The 26,278-nt window shown below is 40.8% G+C and overlaps 2 protein-coding genes across 4 annotated transcripts in view; one reads left to right on the forward strand and one right to left on the reverse strand.

Annotated features, from left to right (window-relative positions):
- LOC139478970 (epidermal growth factor receptor substrate 15-like 1) overlaps positions 1-26,278 on the reverse strand; it is a 47,099-nt gene that overhangs the window by 6,778 nt on the left and 14,043 nt on the right. For all 3 annotated transcript variants that reach the window (XM_071261687.1, XM_071261686.1, XM_071261688.1), the window contains exons 11-19: positions 13,251-13,345; positions 11,538-11,709; positions 10,758-10,820; positions 10,522-10,569; positions 9,813-9,962; positions 4,694-4,825; positions 2,577-2,736; positions 1,348-1,442; positions 96-209 (exon numbers count right to left, since the gene is read on the reverse strand). In XM_071261687.1, coding sequence (XP_071117788.1) covers positions 96-209; positions 1,348-1,442; positions 2,577-2,736; positions 4,694-4,825; positions 9,813-9,962; positions 10,522-10,569; positions 10,758-10,820; positions 11,538-11,709; positions 13,251-13,345 — 1,029 coding nt within the window. The remainder of the gene's footprint in view (positions 1-95; positions 210-1,347; positions 1,443-2,576; positions 2,737-4,693; positions 4,826-9,812; positions 9,963-10,521; positions 10,570-10,757; positions 10,821-11,537; positions 11,710-13,250; positions 13,346-26,278) is intronic.
- Positions 19,697-25,732, forward strand: LOC139478971 (Ig-like V-type domain-containing protein FAM187A). Its single transcript, XM_071261689.1, has 6 exons — positions 19,697-20,022; positions 20,345-20,576; positions 21,636-21,785; positions 22,309-22,643; positions 23,373-23,540; positions 25,561-25,732. Exons 1-6 carry the CDS (start codon positions 19,697-19,699, stop codon positions 25,730-25,732), a joined length of 1,383 nt encoding a protein of 460 aa, XP_071117790.1.

A 26,278-nucleotide genomic window follows, 5' to 3' on the forward strand; every position in this document is an offset into this window, starting at 1 on the left:
GGCTAGATAATTGGTACTGTCAGGACGTTGTCACAATACTTTGTTCCCGACATTATCCCTGGAGACCGAGATAATATTGTTGGGGACCGACATACCTGTTTACTTGAGCTAGTGGTACCAAATGGGTCGAAGTTACTTTGTTGTTTTTGACTAGAATGAGATGGAGAGAAGGATCCTGCAAATGGATCTTCACTGCCAAATGGATCACTCTGAAAGGCAAAATCACTGCAGGATTAGTGCTCTGATGGTGAACTTATGTTAAAATATCGCATGAGCTCATTGTTTGCTATATATCTCTGTTATTTAATCGTCACGATATGGCTGAAATACTGCCGATGTGACGTTAGATGTTAACTCACTCAGTGGCCTTTAAATAATCGGGCCTGGGCCAGAAAAATCATTGATAAGTATATTCACTATGAGAACTCAGGGTCTCACACAATGCAGAAATGTGGATCCTATACACACAAATGTATAGAATGTACACAAAGAAAAGAAATATTAAGTCCCGAGGGACACACAATATTCATTGTACCAAATTCTTGACAAGAAATATAGAAGTCCTGTACTTGAAAGTAATAATCAAATTTTACAGTAAAGTACACAACACTATTTCATTACTTTACAGAAAACATGTTTCCTGTAAGGCCCCTTGAAATTAATTACTGGGGGACAGTTTACAAATCAAGGTAAAAGCCCTGGGAACTCCATGTAAATGAGTGAGTGAGTGAGTATGGTTTTACGCCGCTTTTGGCAATATTCCAGCAATATCACGTCGGGGGACATCAGAAATTGGCTTCACACATTGTACCTATGTCGGGAATCAAACCCGGGTCTTCGGTGTGACGAGCGAACGCTTTAACCACTGGGCTACCCGACCGCCCCAACTCCAGGGGAAATTGCTATCAGGGAATACTGATAAACAGGGACCAGTTACAAGCTATACTAAACAAGACATTTGACTCTGTACTTCTCTGTCACTCATAAACATTCAAACTACCCCAGATTATCTCCACACAATGAGTCAGGGAGTGAGTGAGTGAATATGGTTTTACGCCACTTTTAGCAATATTCCAGCAACAGGGACACCAGAAATGGGCTTCATACATTGATGAGCAAACACTTAAAACCACTAGGCTACCCGACCGCTCTCCCCCCATGAGTAAGTGGTGGGGTACACCAAGTGTGGGAATCGCACGGTGTACCCATTTGAAAATCTGAGCAGGACAGCAATCACATGAAACACCAGGCCACCCCAGCAAAATGTACACTTCCCTACAGACTGAATCTTTACTTATATATGATCTGCAGTCGATCAGAAGATGAAGCAGTATAGCTGAAAGTTACCTTTGACGCAGGTTTAGAACCAAAGGTATCTTTAAATGGGTCTTCAGCAGCAAAGGGATCAGCCTGGAAGCCATCAGAGGATTTGAAAGGATCACCTGGAAAATGATGATGCAGATTGTTTGACCATGAAAATATGACTAAATGACATGTGACATGTAAATAATTGAGTCTGGGCCAGACAAACCAGTGATTGATATTATGAGCAACATCTCATGTTGTTGGGCCACAGTGACATGCAATCAGCTGCCTCCTACAACTAGCATACATTGCTTTGGAACCAATTCTAATTCAGAATCCTCACAGCCGCATTTGGATGATGTGTGCATCCTGTTAGACTGAATTACAAACAATCTGTTTCTCAGTGAAACATATTTCAGTGATTTGCTCTCAAAAGTAAATGTTTGTTTTTATTTGTTAAAAACCAGGCACAAGTTCACAAATGATGAGTCAACTGTTTAACATGTTCATCATTAAAAAAATGACCATGACATTGAAGAATCCCTGATTTTGATTGGTCAAATCAGGATCAAAATCAGGTATCAACTTCCATTTGATACCTCTAACTTAAACCTTTACATGCACAAAAACGTGGGTATGAATACATTGATCTACCGACAGCCTACATCAGTGAGTGAGTGAGTGAGTGAGTGAGTGAGTGAGTGAGTGAGTGAGGTGAAATTGGGTTTAACGTCTCGTCCAAGATTATTGCACTTGTATAGCGACGTGCATTCACGTACGTGTGTGTGTGTGGCTGCTTGTACTAGTCTGGACTGATGCTGATTTAAAGTGCTAGTTCACTGAGATACCATGTCGCAGTTTAACATGAATACCCCACTCAGACACAGTATACTGACTCCGAGCCGACCAGTCCTTGTTTTAGCCCCTTAATGCCGAGCGCCAGACAGGGTAACAACAAGTACCATCTTTTAACGTCTTTTCGTATGACGCGGCCGGTGATCGAACCTTCCGCTCTCCGGGCGGACGCTTTACAACTAGACCACGGAGGCGGTCCGAGTGAGTGAGTGAGTGGATATGGTTGTATGCCACTTTTAGCAATACTCCAGCAATACCGCACCAGAAGACACCAGAAATGGGCTTCACGCATTGTACCCATGTAAGGGCATGTCAAGCTAAAGCTTTCACCACAAGGCTATCCCACCGCTCCAGATATTACCTATGAACCAAGCAACATAATAAAAGAAAGAAAGGGATGTCATCTGTGGACTTACTGTCTTTAAATGGGTCATCATTCTGGAAGGGGTCGGCCTGTGAGGGCGGGTCGCCGGAGTTGCTGAAGGGATCCTTGCCCTTGAAAGGATCCTCCTTGAAGTCATCAGTCGTAGATCCCACACTGAAGCCGCTCAAGGTGCTCACCGGACTGCTCCCGATCTGAGAAGAGGTAGGCACATGGTAACCATGGTAACACAAACACACAAGTGAGCCATACACTATTAACTTGCATGGTCTTGACCATTCCGCTTTTCTAAAATACTAACACTAAATTGGTAGGTATATGTGTTAGTATTAGTAATGATAATTAATCATTCTTAATGAGAACAATATACTTTCAACACGTGTCAAAATAAAATAAAACCACATTATAAGAGACATTACAACTAAATCGTACTCGATACAGCATGCATACACGATAGGAAATACTAGTACTACCATTGTACAACTACTACTGCACAAGACCAAGAGCTGCGTAGGTAACTGATACAGATCTATCTACGTGCGGCTGCAAGACCCCAGCTACCCTTGTCCAGGTGCTGCGCAGCACCATGTCTGCAGTGACCCCTCCCACTGAGGCAATATCAGTGAAAAACATTTCTAGTCCACTAGTCCTTAAAATGATAACCTATGAGACCAACCATGAGATAAGAGACCTTATGGGTGAAAAAGAATCACATTTTGACTTTTCGTTATATTTTAAAACTATAGCATCTTTAGAACACAAACATACAATTCACAAGCTACAATTCAATTTATTACAGAGATACATGACATCACACATATTGATATTGACAGAAGTAAACTGACGTCAAACATCTTTATGATGTCATAGCACAAATGTATCCTAGCGACCATAAGGTTCCTTTTCTCCTGGTGGGTCACATGAAGCAAAACTCCTAAAATGGCAAATGTCTACTAGTCCCTACGGTACTTAACTATTGGGCAGCTTTGCAAGGACTATAGGACTAGTGCCAATTTCTATCGCTGATATACAGAAATATGCTCCTCCGTCCATAGGACAGATGCTAACATAACATTCTCCTCAAAAGCATTGCATAATAGGTGAGTTGGGGTGATATTGATAACAACATTTTCTAGCTAGCTTGACATTAACATATTAAACTTATTTGCATGTTAAATGACAGCATTATTACATATTTTGATGACATGTACTTTTGTCTTAAGTCCAAGTCCGCTGAGCAGACAAGCATGACATGATACACTTCCTCAATGTAACCCAATTTACAACAGACACGAACAGTTATCTCTGACAATGCCTTCATCGCTACACGTTTCAATTTATTAATTATGATAACTAAATCTGGATAGGGCTATCCTAAGCTTCTCATGTGCAATCACACTGACGTAAGTTTCAAAGCCAAATGTATGTTTACAATATCTGTAAGTTTTACAACTAGAAAATCACCATGCCAGTCTGGCTCAAATGAGGAAAAGTTGAAAACATCCTACATCCTACAGTGATATGACTCATGCTTTATCAAAAACTTACTCAGATCAGTTCAAAATTATTGTAAGTCCGTGATAAAGTGTTGGTATTACGTACGTACAAGATTAATTCACCTGTGTTAAAGTGTTAGTTATGCCACAGTCACAGCCTTCTTGTATAACAGCCGACCAGGTACCAGCATATCAATAATGAATTTTGATAACAATCTCTTAAACAATATGGATCTCAATTTGACTGTGTTTACAATTCCTAGCTTAACAATGTTGAAACTTAACAAATGCAGTGAAAGCAGCGAAGTCCCAATCCGAATGATAAACAAAGTGAAGTACCAACCCACATCAGATACTTGGTCTGATAACGATTCTGTCACAACCTTAAAGTTGCATCGTCTTCAAAGAAATACTGAGTTTGAGTTATCAAGGTAACACTGTACTTAAATCATACTTGTGAGTTCGGTTGAATTAAACTTTTAGCAGCAAAGGTTCTCTAGACATTCTGTTAACATTCCTTGCATAAAATGTCAACTAACAGCTCCTGCAGTTCGACAAAAACAAACAGCATTATCAAAATTCCTGTCCTAGATTCTTGTAAATGTTTTCTACCTCTGACATTCCAATACTGTGTACTGAAAGAAGTGAATCTTACAGTTGTTCTTGTGCTGAACTGGTCGCTGTCCCCGTATCCCGTGACATCCCCATTGAGTTGGGAGCTATAGCCAGCTATACTCTGGGCCACGGCCCGGCGCTGGTCTCGCAGGTGGGTGACGCGGGCACTCGTCTAGTCAACAACACAACAACAACAACACTGTACCGACGGAAGGGTGCGCTACACACAACTAGTTGTTCAGTGCGTGTGTGTACAGCTGTAGGACAACAACTCAACTTGTACTCAAATATACTACAGCAGAGGCAGATCCAGAATCGGGATGCACAGAATGAATCCAAGACAGGCAACACACCAGTTGGTAAGCAAGGTGTCTGTAAACAGAGGATTCCAACAAGGATTCCAACTAGGTGCCTTTGGCATCAAATTTGGAAAAAAATTGTCATCTTGTTCAAAATTTAAATTTTTTTAATGTTCTTATTTTGGTAAATGCTGATGTTTTGGGATTTTTTATAATTCAAATTGGGAATTTTTACTGTCATTTACTGTAAATCTGGGGCGAATGTCGGCCTCTGACCAGGTCTTTGCACCCCTGTCCATCCTTTCACCTCCTGTTAATCCCACCCCCCTTCTGGATCTGCCACGGCTATAATAACAACAATCTCATTAAAATCAGATCTTAGATCAGACTTTCACGTTTGCAATATCTAAGTGATGGTCTGATTGATCGGATGAAAGGTCGTTATGACTTAACCTGTAGCTATGTGTTGTAGTAGTGAGAACTAAGATCAGATTTCAATGAGATTGAAACAACATATATCGGTACTTAATATGATATACTAATAACCAAAAGTTCAGCATTGGCATATTTTTTATTCACTTCACTACAGTAACATCTGCACAATTATACAAACCATGTGTTGTATATGCGAAATTCTTTGTTCATGATCCCAAACCTGACCATAACACTGTTCAAACCTACCAGATGAAACAGAATGAAAACAGGTCAGTTGGTGAGGGCATCATTTGGTAGAATTTCCACATCCAATAAAATATGGTTGAGCAAACAAATCTGTTGCATTTTGTGGCTGATTGTTTAATTGTTGTTTAACGCCACGCTTAGCAATTTTCCAGCTGTATGCTGACAGCCTGTAAAATAATCAAATCTGGACCAAACAATCAAGTGACTAAGATTATGAGGAATGGTCCACAACATAGGGGTACAATGACTAGAAATCCACCAAGCCTGGAAACCTGATCCTTCAGTCTCCCCTTACAACCAGGGCCCCGTTCCACAAAGAGATCGTAGTGCTACGACTGTCGTAAGTCTATGTTAAAGTATGGGAGTTACGATTATCTTAGCATTACGATCGCTTTGTGGAACAGGGCCCAGGATAGTTGCTGGGTGCCGATTCTAACCCTGAATGGCTGTGGCTGATGGATGTGTTCACAGGATCAGCAATATCAGCTGTCAACATGATGCACTCAGAAACATGATGTCTCACTGGCATTGCTCTCAGTAGTGAGGGGCGGTGGGGTAGCCTTGTAGTTAAGCGTTCGCTCGTCATCCCGAAGGCCTGGGTTCGATTCCCCACATCGGAACAATATGTGAAGCTCATTTCTACTGTCCCCCCCCCGTGATATTGCTAAAAGCGTCATAATTTCTCTCACTCACCCAGTCTTGATATTGCTAAAAACGGCATAAATCCACTCACTCAGAAGTGACTGAGTCCCCTTCCTCTCTGCATGCTCCTGCCCAAACTGTGCAAGTACTGATGTGGCAACCAGTTCCAATCCCCACAAAAATGTCCCAAAACGGTAAATCTTTCGAGCTGCCTAATGACATTTGGCCAACAATATCACTCAAAAAACTTGGCTGTGCTTACATTTGGTTATCAGTTTATGATTTGATAACAACAATTTCTCTCACACATTTAAAGGTTTAGTGAAATAATATTCAGTAAAATTGAAGTATTGATCTGAACATAAAACTACATCTATGTTGGACAACATTTTCGTTAAAAAAATATTTTTTGACAAACCTGCACAGCTAGTAAGAAATAGACCAGATCTCACTACGAACACTTTTGTATGACATGCATATAAATACATACATGGTACAAGTGTCTGAAAATATACAGCTTCATCACACACAGGCTGACATAAACAAACAACTGCTTCAATAATCATATAACAAAGTCATGCCACCAAACCACCAGATACCAATTCAAATAAGAATGACCAAGAATTTCATTCACACAAATTCCACAGGAATCATCTTCCCGGAGGCAAGGGAACTAACTGACTATAGAAGTCCACTTTCCACCCATTGCCAAACTGGGCAGGAATTTCATGTCTCTATTGTAGCGCCACCAGTGGCTATTACGAGTTATGTCCCAACTAGGCTGGAATTCAGGAGTTATATTTCGGCTCGACTAACAAGTCTGTGCACAGTCCAATCAAAATCGCATGAAGAACTAGACACCAGGTTCGTAATCAACATGGATTTCAAAGTGCAGGTTTCGGCCGACTGCAGGATTTGCAAAGCATTTGTACCGTTAAGTGGGCATCGACAGATATTTGCCAAAGCTTTTCATGTTTTTAATCTGGGTGCTCAAGTGATAAGATGCCCCTAATGAGATAAGACCCATTTTATTACACTACAGAGATCTTGATTACCGATCAGATTGCCTTGACTGGGTGCCACCATTTTGTTTGAAGCAAATGCAAGTGATATGAGATATGGAATCTGATTTGTCAATAGGAAGGACATAGAAGGGACATAACTCATAACAGCCACGGGTAGCGCTACAATCAAGCCACAATTCTAGCCTAGTTCAGTAAGGGTGGAATCTGGACTTCTAAAGTCAGTTAACTCCCTTGCCTAGGGAAGATGACAGGAAGTAGAGAACAACTTATGCATGTTATGAGCTAAGATGAATTACATGTAGTTGGAAACGTCTGTGAAGAAGGTAATATTTAAGCATGTACTGTGGAAAATTATACATATATTCTACTCAAAAGAAGTAATGGACCATGCCATGACAAATTAACTGTAGAAATATGAAAGAATTGGGTGGCCCATAACTTCTTTTAGGCAGTATAATTACATATGATTTAAACCCATAAGGCTACATAGGCACCACTAGATGTACAGCAAACTGAAACATGGCTATACTAGTGGTATGTTTGTTTTAACGCCATACCAAGCAATATTCCAGCTACATGACGAAGGCAAATAAATAATCAACTTGACAATCCAGTGATTGATATAATGAGTAACAATCAACATTGTCGGGGTATAATGACACGAAATCAACCAAGTCCCCAAGCCTGACAACCCAATCCCTACAGCTGCCTCCTACAATTAGCATAGGTTGCTGGACCTATTCTAACCCAGAATCCACAAGAGAGAAAAGGGTCAAATCATCCAAATGTCAGTTCAAGGCAGAATCTAATCAGACTACAAACAGATGACCATCCTAACGTGAGCAGGAAGGGCAGGGAGTGAGGCCAGCCAAGAACCATGATCCCATGATCCCATGCCTACAGTGATCTGTGTGTCATCGCTGTCTTCATGTTGAAGGATGCAGCTGAAAGACCTCAAATCACTATATGGTTGATTTAATAATGTGTAATCTTTCAAATATGCAAAAGTCCTAGTTGTATCTACCTGGATAATTACACCTGGATCATTACACCTGGATCATTACACCTGGATCATTACACCTGGATCATAACACCTGGATCAATACACCTGGATCATAACACCTGGATCTTGCACCTGGATCATAACACCTGGATCAATACACCTGGATCATTTCACCTGGATCAATACACCTGGATCATTACAACTGGATCTTGCACCTGGATCATAACACCTGGATCATAACACCTGATCATAACACCTGGATCAATACACCTGGATCATTACACCTGGATCAATACACCTGGATCATTACAACTGGATCTTGCACCTGGATCATAACACCTGGATCAATACACCTGGATCATTTCACCTGGATCATTACACCTGGATCATAACACCTGGATCATTACACCTGGATCATTACAACTGGATCTTGCACCTGGATCATAACACCTGGATCAATACACCTGGATCATTTCACCTGGATCATTACACCTGGATCATTACACCTGGATCATAACACCTGGATCATTACAACTGGATCATTACACCTGGATCATTACACCTGGATCATAACACCTGGATCATTACACCTGGATCATAACACCTGGATCATTACACCTGGATCAATACACCTGGGTCATTTCACCTGGATCATTACACCTGGATCATTACAACTGGATCATTACACCTGGATCATAACACCTGGATCATAACACCTGGATCATTACACCTGGATCATTACAACTGGATCATGACACCTGGATCATGACACCTGGATCATTACAACTGGATCATAACACCTGGATCTTAACACCTGGATCATTACAACTGGATTATAGCACCTGGATTATAGCACCTGGATCATTACACCTGGATCTTAACACCTGGATCATAACACCTGGATCATTACACCTGGATTATAGCACCTGGATCATAGCACCTGGATCATAGCACCTGGATCATTACACCTGGATCATTACAACTGGATCATAACACCTGGATTATAACACCTGGATCATTACACCTGGATCATTACAACTGGATCATTACAACTGGATCATAACACCTGGATTATAACACCTGGATCATTACACCTGGATCATTACACCTGGATCATAACACCTGGATCATTACACCTGGATCATTACACCTGGATCATAACACCTGGATCAATACACCAGGATCATAACACCTGGATCATTACACCTGGATCATTACACCTGGATCATTACACCAGGATCATAACACCTGGATCATTACACCTGGATCATTACACCTGATCATAACACCTGGATAATTACATCTTGATCATTATAACTGGATCATTACACCTGGATCATTACACCTGGAGGTGTTCATTGGTTACTGATGCCACAGGTCTGACTACCTAGCGACATTCAAGTGAAACCCATGCTAACAGGAGCATGATATATCAGTGGAGACCCACATACCTCTGTCTAACACTAGTACACAAGGACATCTATAGTGAAAGATGAGAAGAAATCTCACCTGGTTGACTTGCAGCTCGAGGTCCTTCTGGGACTTGAGGAGGGACTCGAGCTGCTGCTTGCCTGCTTCCACCTGCTGCTCCAGGGACGACTCATCCTCCCTCAGCTTATTCAACTCCACCCGCAACCGCCCAAGGTCAGACTCCTGGTCCTGCACAGACGACAACAACATCATCATAACAAATAGCATCATACAAGGGTATCTATTGGTTCAAACCCACTCATCACCATCCCATCACATCTGCATGGAAAACATCGATGTCACATCATCATCATCATCATCATCATCATCATCATCATCATCATCTTCTTCCTTTTCTTTCTCATCACATCAACATCACCACCATTATCACATATCAATCTTTAAATTGTTTTAAGAATTATCCCATTTCATTTACCTTCAAATACATGAAATTAGCAAAACATGTTTTGTTGTTTTCTGGTCATAAGACAGCAGAAACATTCTCTAATATGCACATTTTACTATTCATGCGTCACAAGTAAGCATCACTCAAACTGTTCTTTTCCACTGAAGAAATTTACAGATATGTAATCCAAATCTGACCATGAAAGGTTTGTCCAATGTTTGAAACTTACAGCACCTTCAGAAAAGATCCCAATCCTAGTAAAAACTTTGAATGACAGGCAGACCTTGTTTCTACTGATATATAGATTGAAAGTGCCTCTGAAAGTATAGGTTTCAAACTTACTTTGACTGACTTTTCTTGATTTGATATTTGTCCCCTGAGTTTATCCACCTGTGAATCAAAAGCAAAACACATTGAACTATTTTCAAGAAAATGTATATTGCAAAAATAATTAACAGATATTCATTAAATACTATGGTATTTCTGGTAAAAATGCAATCAATTAAAAGAAAAACAAGTAATATAAACATATGTTATTTAAAAGCAAGCAGCAAAGTACATAAACAAGGCATTCTTACCTCTGTTTGTTCTGTCTGACACTTCTCTCGTAAATCTTTAACATTGTTTTCCAAGTCTGATCTCTGAAATCAACAGAAAGAAACTTAGGACAAGCTTAAACATGAAACTGTCAACAGAGCACTGAAATAATAGGTTTCTGAAGGACATTTCAATAGGGGTGGAAAGTTCAAATATTGTCTGCACCTCCAGCTGATGCAGGCTACACGGAGCTACCTACCTTGTCATCGAGCTCGTCCAGGCGTTTCTGGGCCTCCTTCTGCCATGTCTGGCCCTCCAGCTGATGCAGGCTACACGGAGTTACCTACCTTGTCACCGAGCTCGTCCAGGCGTTTCTGGGCCTCCTTCTGCCCCTCCAGCTGATGCAGGCTACACGGAGTTACCTACCTTGTCACCGAGTTCGTCCAGGCGTTTCTGGGCCTCCTTCTGCCCCTCCAGCTGATGCAGGCTACACGGAGTTACCTACCTTGTCACCGAGCTCGTCCAGGCGTTTCTGGGCCTCCTTCTGCCCCTCCCGCTGATGCAGGCTACACGGAGTTACCTACCTTGTCACCGAGCTCGTCCAGGCAGTTCTGGGCCTCCTTCTGCCCCTCCAGCTGATGCAGGCTACACGGAGTTACCTACCTTGTCACCGAGCTCGTCCAGGCGTTTCTGGGCCTCCTTCTGCCCCTCCCGCTGATGCAGGCTACACAGAGTAACCTACCTTGTCACCGAGCTCGTCCAGGCGTTTCTGGACCTCCTTCTGCCCCTCCAGTTGATGCAGGCTACACGGAGTTACCTACCTTGTCACCGAGCTCATCCAGGCGTTTCTGGGCCTCCTTCTTCTGCCCCTCCAGTTGATGCAGGGTGCTGGTCATAGCGTCGAGTTCCTTCTGCAGCATCTGCACCTCCCCCTGTCGGATCTTGATGTCCGCATCTCTCTGCACCTTGTCCCTCTCAATCTGCATCTTCTCCCTATGCAACAAAACAAACAGGATTATTGAAGAAAAAGGACATCTCTAGGCACATGTTGTCCAGTAGATCTGGTATTAAAGGTACCAAATTGTTAATGGTGCATCAGGAGGGCAAAAGCTTGTTGGTAAAAATAAACTCACGCATGAAGGAACAGAGTTAAGTCTTGCTGTCAAAAATGTCAGGGCCTTTGGGCTCACCAGTGACAAGAAAGACAACAGAACAGTGAGTTAAAAAATCCACATGACCCATCCACTTCAGTCCCTTCACCCGTGAAGATCCGGGATAGAATAGGTCTTCAGCAATCCATGCTTGAGGTAAAAGGCGACCAGCTTGTCGTAAGAGACAACTAATGTCATCGGGTGGTCAGGCTAACCAATTGTTAGCATCCTAATTGTGTGGGTCAATGCTCATGATATCGATCACTGTACTGTCTCGATTATTTACAGACCGCTGTCATATAGTTGGAATATTGCTTATTGCTGAGTGCGGCGTTAAACAACAAACAAACAAACAACAAACCTCAGTTGTTATACTACAGAAATCCTTCATGACTCAGCCTTTAAGAACCGACAAATTGTCAAATAGTAACACATTTGATACGCGCCAATAAACAACCTGTTTTAAATACTACAACTAAACACAGCAATACTGCTTACTGCACTGTTCTATGACAGAGTAATGAAGTGGGATGGGGCTTGCTTCATATATTGTCCCAAGCTCAGTTCCAATGTAAACATACGGCCATGGGAAGCACACTTATGAATATTTAAGAAATAAAAGACGAGTAGGAGTTGTTTATCCGACATCCTTTCTGGAGATTCGAATATGTGCTCACAACTTTGATGACGTCACATATTGGACGACCGGTTTTTTTCAGAGGGAAGTGTTGTTCCCAATAGATGTAACTGGGCTACGTGGCTTTGGCAACATTCAGTAAACAGTATATCGTCATACCATGGTTCACCTACAGAATACAGATACCTGTCTGCCATGTTTGTTTGATGCTAGTAATACATGTATAGCAGCACATGACAGCATGCCTATTTTTAAAAATAGGGCGATAAACCTCAAAATAAGCAGAAAACATGACTGCTTGCATTTGTATGGTTTAAATATGATAAAACCTCAAATTAAATATAAATGCAATTCATAAAGATCAAAAACTGAACATCAACATATTACTTGAAAAAAGAAGTTCCATAATGGCGTGCAGCAAACTCATCAGTGACATCCATCGGAGACACATTTCAACTAACACATACTATTTTTCATAAACTTTGGAAACTAAAAATGACACTAACTTACAATAGCATTTGTTCAAGTTGTTGAGTAGGGGGCAAGCCCCTAAACTGCCTGTTATTTTGTGAAGCGCTGGTAGCTAAAAATGGCAGCAAGAATTCTGTATTCTACTGTATTCATACTATCAACACGAGACATGCAGAAATACAATTCACTGGATACGTCACTAATATTAACAACTGTAAAATACCCAGGGTCAAGAATGAAAATAAAAACACTTCACATAGGAATCGCATACATACCTTTTAATTTCATCAATCTCTTTACTGATGAAGTCTAGTTCTTTGATAGCAGAGAAATCAGCTACATGACTATACGGGCCTGCATTCGTCCCGTCCTGAAAAAAAAAAACCAGTTAATAAGTACATGAATTTAAACAATGTACCTAATAGGATGCAAAAAATAATGTAGTTATCACACAAGTGTATTTAGGTTGCATAATCCTGTGGTTTTCCTCCTGTGGCCCCTGACACAGGAAGCAGGCGGAGCCAGGTGTGGTGCTCCACCACTTCCTCCAACAGATGAGGTCACTCAGTAAGCCAATGGCATGCATGGAGGAGGAGGATCATGAACAATATATGCAAACAAAAAACAGTTTAATACTGACAAGAAGGCAGAGTTATTCATACACTACACCATCCTTGCATGCTTAATAATAATAATAATAATAATAATAATAATAATAATAATGGGTGTACGTATATTGCACTAGCCTCCAAACACTTTTGTTTTAAGCTCAAAGCGCTAACATTACTACCCCAGTCATGCTGCTTTGTCAGGCTCAAGAAGGTTAACAGCCACATTGCCATCTCATCCAACTGGGTACCCATTTTTACTGCTGTGTGAACAGAGGCATATTTCTGACAAAACGACTTGCCATAAAAGACTCTACATGTGCTTCAGTGTGGAGCATGACCAAAGCCCTAGAAACTCTCAAGAGTCAAGCTGCCAAACAAACCTGTGAAGATCTGGGTTAGAATAGGTCTTCAGCAACCCATGCTTGCCGTAAGAGGAAACTATGCTGGTCCAGACTTGATTATTTACAGACCGCCATCGTTTAGCTGGAATATTGCTGTGTGCGGCATTAAACAAAAAACAAACAAAGCAAGCTGCCAAACTCAGTCACCCATTCAACTACTCTCCATGATTGACATTGCATAACTTCACCTGATTTGTGACCTGTGACTTGTGCACACTTGCCGAAATTGGGAAAAAAATAATCTGAGATTTCTGTCAAAACAAGCTTAACCCATTTGAAAAGTTTCAATGAGAATGCTGTCTGGTTTGGTACTGAAAACAAACCCTATCATCATTTGAATTTGTTGCCTTGGAAAAAAGCATTAGAATATTTTTTTTAATATTCCAGAATATCAAAGACACTAAATAGAGGAAGAAAAATAATAACAATATTTTTCATTTTGGGTAGACATTTTCTTTGAACATGGGTTAATATAAAAAGTCAGTCTCTTAAAAAATACTGTTTCTGTGATTGTTTGCATCATAACTTGTCTAGTCAACAAAACTGTCAGCAAAACAATGGTCAGGGTCATCCTCATAATAATTAAATTTTCGTTGTGTTCATTGAAATTCCTGTATTCTGATTAGCTGAATTGGTCACGTGTTATTGCATTCATTTCCCAATGAATGTAAAAAAATAAGCCACGCCCACCAAGGCGCACTACTTTTATTACTTCGTAACGTCGGGGAATCCCAATATTACAGTCGAGGGAATTCCCTTTCTGCTCACGTGTATCGTCATGCACAGGACATTTAGCGACTTTCATGCATATTCATTGTCCAAACAAACCTTTGAAACCGAAGGCCGAGAATGAATGAAACAGCAAACGTGCAGGCTCGCTCGCCTGTTATTTTTCTGCTCGCCTCGGTTCAACTTTCATGTCTTCGGGTTTCCTTTCTAACTAGCATTTTTCCAACTGTGTTTTACCGTAATCAGGGAAGTAAAGTTTGAATCTGACAGTAACTGACCATGTAATTTGAAACAGCCGACTTCTCCCGAGGATATTTCTTTCCAGTTCGTTACAGTCTGACTGTTGCAGTTCTTTTCGCCTCTTGTCTTAACTAACAGGTCCAACGCGGATTCATTCAATTTGCACATTGGTTTTTCGATTCATACCTCAATGAACCGAAAAAAGATACACAGTTAACCCTCTTGGTGCCACGGGACCATATATGGTCCCTCACTTTTCACACCCGCATAGTGCCAGGGGACCATATATGGTCCCGAGAAAATGCCCCTTTTAAACTGTGAATTTTGATATTCAACACTGAGTGCGCTAAGTCAAAACTATAACCATCATCACCCAAATCATCTTAGCTTTAACATCGTGTAACTCGTACTTTATACAGTGCTACGGATTGCGAAATATGGCGAGATTAGTAAAGTGGCTACCGCTCTTCTCGGCCTTTTTCTGCCATGTTTGAACACCAAGCGAATGACGGCGAATTTTGATTATGCACCCATGTCACATACACGTAAATATTTTCAGACAAAATCCTTGTTCATAAGAAAAAATATGACCTGAGTGATCAGAAAGACATATTTTTCCCAACTGTATACTTATTCACGTAAATACAATTCTGTTCACTCCTTATGAACAAGTTTATTTACACGTTTTGTATACTTTTATCGACTATCGGTAATGGCGGAATGGTCAGTACACATGAGAAAACGACAGTGTATATTTCCATTACATTTATGACGTACATTGAATGAATTTATAACCATCATCACCCTAATCATCTCAACTTTAATATCGTGTAACTCATATTTTATGCAGTGCTACGGATTGCGAAATATGGCGAGATTAGTAATGTGGTTACCGCGCTTCTCGGTCTTTTTCTGCCATGTTTGAACACCAAGCGAAAGAAGGCAATGTTTATTATGCACCCATGTCACATACACGTAACTATTATTATATCAGACAGCCAATTTGAAAAAGAAATCTGATCGTGCTGATCAGAAATGATTTACTTGTCCCCACTGTACAGTTATTGGCGTAAGAGTACTAACGTTTAGTCGGCCACGGTAGTTTTTTGTTCCAAGTATTGCATATGTTTATCGACTGTGTGTCATGGCGATTTAGCACGGCGCTACATACCAACCGACAGTGCAGATTGTCTTTTTATTTATGATGCTGAATTACAGAAAATATTCAAATCAAAGATATGGAAAGATAGCTATAATCGTTAATATTAAGTTGGTATTGTGTATATTTATGGGCAGGAGGTTCATGATCAAAACCTAAACATTGAATGGCCAAGCCCGAAGTGATCGACAGGGCACGTTCGCCTCATATCTGTGCCGCGATTTCTTGTTTACAGGTTGTCCTACATACTTGCCCGTTCAGACAAATAACTGCTACTTTTTTCATATGAAATGACTAAGAGTCATGTGTGATTGCTCAAACTACCTGACCGTGTGAGTGACTTGCCCTAACTGTTTCACATTTTGTCGCAAATGGAGATTTCAGAAGTGTGGCCACGACATCTAACGTGAGTCGACGCCATACTGTAAACAAATTGTGTCAAGGTCGGTTCCACATGTGGTAGCTCAGGCCCAGTTTCTGTCGATGGTACACGCGATACAAACATAATGCAACTACTGAAAACATCAACATAACTTCTACAATGATGACATCAATACCTTTTTGTATTGGATAAACCGCTTATGGATACGCTGTGCTTTGAAGTTCAATTTCGATTTGTTTTTCCTCTCATTGAAACTGTGATAATGGCGGTGTGATTGGTTTGCTAAAATAGTATTTTCCATGAGTCTAATGTACATAGTACATGTTGTGATTGTAGAAGATAATTGATAACCAATTGTGTATGCATATATATCATCAAATACACATTACTAATCTCTTCAGAAAATGGAATATATTATAGCTCGTTTTCAAACATTCTGCTATGGATATTAGATCAAAAAATGATATTAGATTTACAAATTATTTATGTACACTGTACTCTCGATTAACGTATGATAATCTATTGGAAGTCTTCAACTCTTATTTGATATGTCATCTGAAATGTCAGCAATGAGTACAATTAATTTTATTTCGTTACAATCTGCAATTTTATTCAAATAGGCTAATAGACTGTCGGTGATTTCCCGCCGCTGTGAATTTGTCGTCTGGACAGGTGCGCGTGATTTGACCTCGCGTGTTGTGACGTGGATGACGTCACTTGAAACAGCTGATCTAATGTTGTGGTAATATAATGGATACACGTGGTTTCATTTTCCAAATAACAATATTCTCTTTGACTGAACTAGAAAGCATATCTAGTACATCACGATTGGAAAATGTCTACGGCGACCGAATAGAATATTTAGAATATTTGGCGCAGTTTTCTAATTTTGGTATGTTGACATGTGCTTTTCATATATGTTTGAAGGCTTAAATTGATATTCCAAAAAAATAATATGCATTTAGTTGAGTACAGTGAGAAAGCTGTCAAAATGGATCCAATATTAAACCACCTAGATTTTAAAATATTTTAGCTTCATCTATTGGAATCTTGAATGGTTCAATTTATAACATAAACAGTAAAAGTAATTAGATCTTCTCACAATATATAGATAATCAATTTCTGAAAGACAAAAAGTTTTTAGTGTAAATGTGACTTCGTTTTGATGTTTTATATAGTTATATGTATGTCTTTTTTCACTCTGCATTATCTAAATTACCAAATACTTCGACCAGTGACATATAGTAGTAATTAGATTCTACTTTGTTTTTTATCCTAGGTATGAAATAGATTTTCTTTTTAAATAAATATTTGTCTAAGAGCAAAATCAATACATTCTTGTGGGTTTTTTTCACCATTTTAATTTGTATATCTTCCCTCCAAGCTGTTGTTTAGCTAGGCCAAAATTAAGAAAAAAAAGGAAAGACATAATAAACCATTTTTATGTAAGATTTTGCTGGTTAAATTTTCGGAGTTCAATACCAAGAATATATTTTTCCTTTTATGACAAATAATTCCATTACTTTCATTGACCTACGATCATTATCTATTTCAAACTTTTCCTTCAGTAGAATGGGATGGAATGGGAAACTAGTGGAAATAAACTATCACGTATGTCCTTTAATGTACATGTACATACCTAGCTATAGGTGTAAATACACTTCTAAAGTCGTATTTATAAATCAAATGAATAAATGAAAGAAAAAGTGGTATTTCATGGACTGGCCATACAAGTATATTTTGAGCAAAGGTCTAAGTTAGGCAGCCAAGTGCGAAATACGAGCTGATACGAGGATGTATGTTTTCTGGTGTTCATAGTGAAACAATGACATATGGCGCCCGAATTGCGAGTGATCGAAAATAGGTTTGTTGAATAGATTTGCTGCCCATGAAAACGTTTCAACAATTTTGATTGAATCTACATGTACTTTCTCTTGGGTGGTATTACGTTAGTATAATCTTGTTAATTATTAAGAAATAACAATGATGCCCGATATTGAGCGATGTCAATTTGAGTATTGTCAGGGCTGTTTAGCGATCTTTCACATTTTGTCCTTTGAAAATGTACGATGTCAATTATCCGGAAGTTGATTTTATCACTAATAAAAGAGCACGGTCATTGAAACATACATGGACGTAACTGGGATTTCTTCACGATATACATTCCAAACTGTCATTCGTTTTGTGACATAATCTTTGAAACAGTCTGCGTATGAATTAATCACTACCACTTCCGTCAATTTTGTTTTGACGTCAAAAACACGCACAATTTCATCGGGTTTTTTTATCGGTAAATATAACTCACGGAAAATTCTCAGTGAATGTGTACTTCAACATAAATATCATATGTCTATCACTGTTAGGACATGTACTTGCCAATGATATGAATTATTGGTCATTTAGATTTCAAACAAGGGCGCTTACTTGACTTTGCTTGCCATATTCGGGAGCGTCCATATTACGATTAATGTGGAAAAGTAGGAAACTTATAATACCAGCACATTTATCGATGGCTGGGCAGTGCATAGATCTTTTGGATTTGGTGACTTTAGATACTGTTGGAAAGACAATCAACTCGAGTTGCATGTTATACAATTTGGTTACATTGTGTGAAGAAATAAAGACGTTGCAACACTTTTGATACAATGTACACGTTTTTGTAACCGCGACGTCAGCATAGTGCGGCACTGAGCGGTTTGCAGGCTGACTGACGTCCAGGCACCATGAGGGTTAATCCTTAATTGAATAAACCTCACACACCAATGATAATATAAAGTTGGACATATTTCTATGGAATTCTGACCCATGTGCCACTTAATCAACTGTTTTGTTTTCTGTTTGACTCAATTCAAAGAGATGTCCTTCTCTCACAAACTGACTAATATTTACAAAGAAGAATGAAAAAACACAACTACTAAAATGTGCATACTAAGACAATGGTTTTCAAAACAACCATGATGTCATAACAGTAAATACATGGTTAAACTGTGATGTAATAACTGTCTATTCAGAGAACAATGGTATCCTAGCAACAGTGATGTCATACTGGTCAACCATGATGCCATGGCCTTCTGTTCAGAGAACAATGGTATCCAAGCAGTGGTGTCATGTTGCAAGTACACAAAGGAACAATGGTATCCTAGCAACAGTCACATGACAGTCTCTGACACCAACTGAAAACTCCAAAGTTCAAATTTGAATGCTGCCCAAACAGCAGAAAAGAAGTATGAACATCTTCTTCCCATTTACCATTGTAACACTTCTTACAGTTGCAGAATCAAAAACTCTAGCAGATGACGGATCAAAGACGATGGACTGGAGAACAAAGATTTCAAAAGCCAGAGAGAGGACGAGAAGGGCTGTGGGATCCGAGTGGAAAATGTCCCGCTCTGAGGCAAAGGAAATGTTTAAGCAGTACTACAAATGCCTGAGAGAGAAGCTAAAAAAGCTCAAGTATCAAAAACAGAGCATCACTCCTATCATCTCACATATTGGGCAGACAGTCAAGTTGAAATGTCTCATTTGGTTGGTCAACACTTGCTACTGTATCTCATATCTTGTTTTAAAACATCAGTTTTGTGCAGCAAGGTGAAGAAAAGATTTTTCAAACTGAAATTTCTTGATGTCATCACTTGCCAATGAGAGCATGATACTGAAAAAACTTGGGTCTCATAATAGACACAGTATTGGAAAATTGATGAGCGCCTGATAAGAAGAAAACTGAACTCTTACATGAGAGATAACTGATGAAAACAATCTTCTAAATTGAAGCTAACATATTAACACTAAGCTGTTTCACACAGATACTGCAACTCAATTTTCCACATCCGTTTATTTATCCTTCCAGTGTCAGGCCTGACCAGATGGACTCCCAGATGATTTCCTGGCAGTTCCTGAAGAGGGCAGACGCCACCATAAGCGTCCTGGATGCTGGCAAGCACCTGCGCATCACGAAGCAGTGGACACTGGTCATCAAGGAGTTGGGCATGGCCGATGTTGGTCAGTACTTCTGTGTTGAGGGAGGGGAATACATGGCCGTGTACCAGCTGGATGTTCTCACTGCCGAGACCAGGAAAGTGGTGAGTGTCATAAAAAAATAAAAATTCCTGAATAGCAAAAGGCACCAGTTCAGTATGTGCCTGGTAGACATGCAAAGTTTGGTAAGAAAGTATTTAACAGTTTTTGAGTTACGCTCCGGAAACGAACACCACCCTTTTAGAACCCAAGTCCAACTTGTTACCATGGAAACATAAAAAATAAAAATTTATAATATTCCTAAAAAGCAAAAGGCACCAGTTCAGTATGTGCCTGGTAGACATGCAAAGTTTCTATGAAAGTATTTAACAGTTTTTGAGTTACGCTTCGGAAACGAACACCACCCTTTTAGAACCTAAGTCCAACTTGTTGCCATGTAAACGTAAAAAATAAAAATGACTAAAATTCCTTAATAGCAAAAGGCACCAGTTCAGCATGTGTCTGATAGACATGCAAAGTTTTTTAAGAAAGTTTTGAATGGGTTTTGAGTTATGATCCGGAAACGAACTCTACCTTATAGAACCTAAGTCCAACTGGTTGCCATGAAAACGTAAAAAATAAATAAAAATTTTGTTCCTAAATAGCAAACGGCACCAGTTCAATTTTGTAAGAAAGTATGTAAAGGTTTTTTAGTTACGCTCCGGAAACGAACAGCATAGCAAAAGGCACAACTTCAGTATGTGACTGATAGATGTGCCAAGTTTCAATAAAAAACACTGAATTATTTTCCAGTTCTGCTCCGGAAAAGGAAATGATTACGGACGGACAGACAGACTGGTTGATCGCTATATCCCCCCACATTATATGCCGGGGGAATAAAAACAGAAAATACAGAAATAATTAAGTCTTTGAAAGGCCTCTAGAAGTGATACACACAAGGAAGAGAATTTATGGATGTCAACTTCTTTATTATGAGGAACACAACGTTTCGGAGTATATGCTTACTCCTACCTGATGAAGGAGTAAGCATACACTCCAAAATGTTGTGTTCCTCATGATAAAGAAGTTGACATCCATAAATTCTCTTCCTTACAGAAATAATTGTCACTGAGTTCTGCAATAACCTATTAGTTTAACTCCAAGTAAGATGATTGCTCTCAAAGGTGCTGGAGAAAGACAAAGGAAATCTACTGCCAACAGTTGCTTTGTACAAGTCCAACCTGGAGCTGTTGACCAGCTGGACGGAATGGAGCCAGTGCAACCAGTGCGGGAAGCCTGGACTCAGAAGGAAGATCGGGCTCTGCATGGTGAAGGTGAGCCAAGCATGGGACTTTAGACTGTTAAGAAGGACAGTTAACAAAGTTAACAAAACCAGTGGTGCTGGCACAGGACTGGAATTGTCCCAGTAGTGTGTCTGGTCAAGGTGCTGTAGTCAGTATTGTCAAAGTAAAATCAAAGAATAGTTATCATTGTGTATAATTCCAGGACGTAATTATAAGGTAGTATTCTTAGCATTATAAACAATGATAACTATTCTTTGATAATTCCTTAGTATACCCTGCCCCTATTAAATCAGGAATTAGTCCCTCCCACCTCCCCAAATATCTGCATCGACTTGATGAGGGTTATGGGTTGAAGAAAATGATTTCCCGCCTTGTGCATGCTCAGTTTCATTTACTGCGGAGAACGTCTGTTGAAAAAAAATTAAATTTTATAGTGTGATTCTCAGCCTAAAGAGGGTAGGGTAATTAAAGGAATCATACAAAATACTTTACAACTAAACATTTACACAGAGCTGTATATGTTAGATAGATTTCAACTTTATTTTCGCATCAGAAAATCTGGGTGCGTCAAACAACAAAGCCTGTTGACTTCCCACTGTTGGCACTGTACAAAGATGGCGTCCCTTGTCGCTCGACAGCTCTTCCTAAAGCCATTTCGCGCCTTCCTGGAATTGCTAAGAGACCCAGCGAGGTTCTGCTGGGTACATGCGAAGTGCCTTGCCCAACCAAGCCGCCCCCTCTCAACGTCACAGATGCAACAGGGAAAGTTGTGGAGGTCATTGAACCGGGATTCTACTCCATCAAAACTCACCCCAAATTGCCTCCAATGGTCAAAAGAATAGTTCAGTACCACGAAGCAGGGATCCATTTGGTGCTCAAATGTCCTCGGTAAGTGATGATGAGGCTTGGGAGAATTGATAAAATTTTGCAAGTTGATCTTTCTCCAAAGGCAGTTCTTTACTAAAAATCTTTAATCTACATCCTGCTTTTAATTAACCTCGATTCGGCTTCAGTAGAACCATGTTTATTTAAACTCCCATTATTTTGATATATTACCTACGAGGGCAAACACATCTGGGTTTATAAAAGTCATATGTGCCCTAGGGTCATATCAGGTCACAAGACAACAGTGTATTGGCTCTGTCATCCGAACAGCATTGTTGACATCATTCAAATCTTATAGTGACAGGAGGTCGGAATGACATCACACTAGAAATGAGGTCATAGTTGTAGATTGTTAACGCCCTTCGACAAATTGTGGTTTGGCTGCTGTTGCAACTTGTGTCCTTATAGGCAAACACTAAAATTTATCTCTGGATGTAGACATCTTCTTTGGATATATATAGAAAATCAAATTCGTGTTCATGTCATACCATGCTTACGACACTCATGCCTAAATTCCGGTATTTCCTGAGCGAGACACTCATGTTGTAAACATAGTATATGACATGAACACGAACATAAAATCCTCTATATATCCTATGGAATCTTTGTTGGCACACAAAATTTAATGTGAGCATTTGATGTAAGCCACAAATAACTTGATACACATAAAGGTCCTCACAACTTCATTGTAATTGCATCACAGTGTATCTCTCATACTGTGAAACATTTCAGTGATGAAGATGATGAACGGGATGACAATTCAATAGTGAGGTGGCAGCGAGGTAAGCGGCAGATTGATCCCCTGAGCATCAAGAAGCAGACGCGAGGCAGGGTGTTTGTGGACCAGGAGAACAAGCTGCACATGAGGAGGCTATTCACTTCAGACACAGCGCCATACAAGTAGGTCACTTCAGACACAGCGCCATACAAGTAGGTCACTCAGACACAGCACCATACAAGTAGGTCATGTAGACAGCCATACAAGTAGGTCATGTAGACAGCCATACAAGGAGGTGACTCAGACACAGTGCCATGCAAGGTCACGCAGACACAGTGCCCTACAAGTAGGACATGTAGACAGCCATACAAGTAGGTCATGCACACACAGTGCCCTACAAATAGGTCATCTAGACAGCCATACAAGTAGGTAATTCAGACACAGCACCATTCAAGTAGGTCACACAGACACAGTGCCCTTCAAGTAGGTCATGCAGACAGCGCCATACAAGTAGGTCATGCAGACACAGCGCCATGCAAGTAGGTCATGTAGACAGCCATACAAGTAGGTCACGCAGACACAGTGCCCTTCAAGTAGGTCATGCAGACAGCGCCATACAAGTAGGTCATGCAGACACAGCGCCATACAAGTAGGTCATGTAGACAGCCATACAAGTAGGTCACGCAGACACAGTGCCCTTCAAGTAGGTCATGCAGACAGCGCCATACAAGTAGGTCATGCAGACACAGCGCCATACAAGTAGGTCATGTAGACAGCCATACAAGTAGGTCACGCAGACACAGTGCCCTTCAAGTAGGTCATGCAGACAGCACCATACAAGTAGGTCATGCAGACACAGCGCCATACAAGTAGGTCATGTAGACAGCCATACAAGTAGGTGACTCAGACACAGCGCCATACAAGTAGGTAACGCAGACACAGCGCCATACAAGTAGGTCACGCAGACAGCTCCATACAAGTAGGTCACGCAGACACAGCGCCATACAAGTAGGTCATGTAGACAGCTCCATACAAGTAGGTCACACAGACAGCTCCATACAAGTAGGTCACGCAGACAGCTCCATACAAGTAGGTCACGCAGACAGCCATACAAGTAGGTCACACAGACAGTGCCATACAAGTAGGTCACACAGACAGCTCCATACAAGTAGGTCAAACAGACAGTGCCATACAAGTAGGTCACGCAAACAGCTCCATACAAGTAGGTCAAACAGACAGCGCAATACAAGTAGGTCACGCAGACAGCTCCATACAAGTAGGTCATGCAGACAGCTCCATACAAGTAGGTCACACAGACAGCTCCATACAAGTAGGTCACGCAGACAGCTCCATACAAGTAGGTCACGCAGACAGCCATACAAGTAGGACACACAGACAGTGCCATACAAGTAGGTCACACAGACAGCTCCATACAAGTAGGTCAAACAGACAGCGCAATACAAGTAGGTCACACAGACAGCTCCATACAAGTAGGTCACGCAGACAGCTCCATACAAGTAGGTCACGCAGACAGCGCAATACAAGTAGGTCACGCAGACAGCGCAATACAAGTAGGTCACGCAGACAGCTCCATACAAGTAGGTCACGCAGACAGCCATACAAGTAGGTCACACAGACAGTGCCATACAAGTAGGTCACACAGACAGCTCCATACAAGTAGGTCAAACAGACAGCTCCATACAAGTAGGTCACACAGACAGCGCAATACAAGTAGGTCACACAGACACAGCGCCATACAAGTAGGTCACGCAGACAGCCATACAAGTAGGTCATGCACGCAGTGCCCTACAAGTAGGTCATCTAGACAGCCATACAAGTAGGTAATTCAGACACAGCACCATACAAGTAAGTCACGCAGACACAGTGCCCTTCAAGTAGGTTACTCCGACAGCACCATACAAGTAGGTCACGCAGACAGCGCCATACAAGTAGGTCACACAGACACCCTTACAAATAGGTCACTCACAGACGGCCATACAAGTGTGACTCAGTGCCTACAAGTAGGTCACTCACAGACACAGGGCCATAAAAATTGGTTACACACAAACCTAGCTACTCCATGTCTCCATACAGACAACACTTGCCAAATGCTTGTAGTAATTACGCACCTTTTAGAGATGATCAACTTTCACTTTTACAATCAAATAACCACTAGAAATGGTCAATGATTTGACTTTTCAGCTGTTATATCCTCAAACGCCATGTTGCCACAATAAAGGTCATTGTGATAGAGAAGTTTGATGCCAATCTCAAGGACTACATATCTTATAGTGGGTTCATCCTCACTGCCATCGCTGTTGTACTGGTGTGTCTCTGCGTGTGCTGCCGACGCGGACAGAAGACAGCCAGGTGAACAGACAATGCACAGACGAATAGAAATCAACATTCACTGATGTGTGTCCTAATGTTTTGCTGATGAAGTCAGAAAACGGCCAGTTCACAGACAACAGACATCAGTACTGGAAGATGAGCATATGTTTGTATGGCCAATGTTAATAGAAGACAGTCAGGAAAAGGACTGCTCTCAGGTCAGTTGCCTTGGTGAATGTATCAGTCCCACCAGAAGTGCTTGCTCCAGGACTGATGCCAGCTGACCGGCTGAAGCTCTAACTATACTGGAGTATAGAAGTCTCTCTCAGGTCAGTTGCCATGGTGAATGTATCAGTCCCACCAGGTGTCAGTGGTTGCTCCAGGACTGATGCCAGCTGACCGGCTGAAGCTCTCACTATACTGGAGTATAGAAGTCTCTCTCAGGTCAGTTGCCATGGTGAATGTATCAGTCCCACCAGGTGTCAGTGGTTGCTCCAGGACTGATGCCAGCTGACCGGCTGAAGCTCTCACTATACTGGAGTATAGAAGTCTCTCTCAGGTCAGTTGCCATGGTGAATGTATCAGTCCC

Source organism: Haliotis cracherodii, unplaced genomic scaffold (genome assembly GCF_022045235.1).
Source record: "Haliotis cracherodii isolate W230 unplaced genomic scaffold, xgHalCrac1.p SCAF_4, whole genome shotgun sequence".
NCBI classification, from domain to species: domain Eukaryota; kingdom Metazoa; phylum Mollusca; class Gastropoda; order Lepetellida; family Haliotidae; genus Haliotis; species Haliotis cracherodii.

What these genes read in the sequence shown, in the direction of transcription:
- LOC139478971 (XM_071261689.1), top strand. Translation starts at nt 19,697, where the DNA reads ATGCTGCCCAAACAGCAGAAAAGAAGTATGAACATCTTCTTCCCATTT. An exon ending in AAGTTGAAATGTCTCATTTG is followed by an intron (nt 20,023 to 20,344) that starts GTTGGTCAACAC and finishes TTATCCTTCCAG; the next exon opens with TGTCAGGCCTGACCAGATGG. An exon ending in TCGGGCTCTGCATGGTGAAG is followed by an intron (nt 21,786 to 22,308) that starts GTGAGCCAAGCA and finishes TTTTCGCATCAG; the next exon opens with AAAATCTGGGTGCGTCAAAC.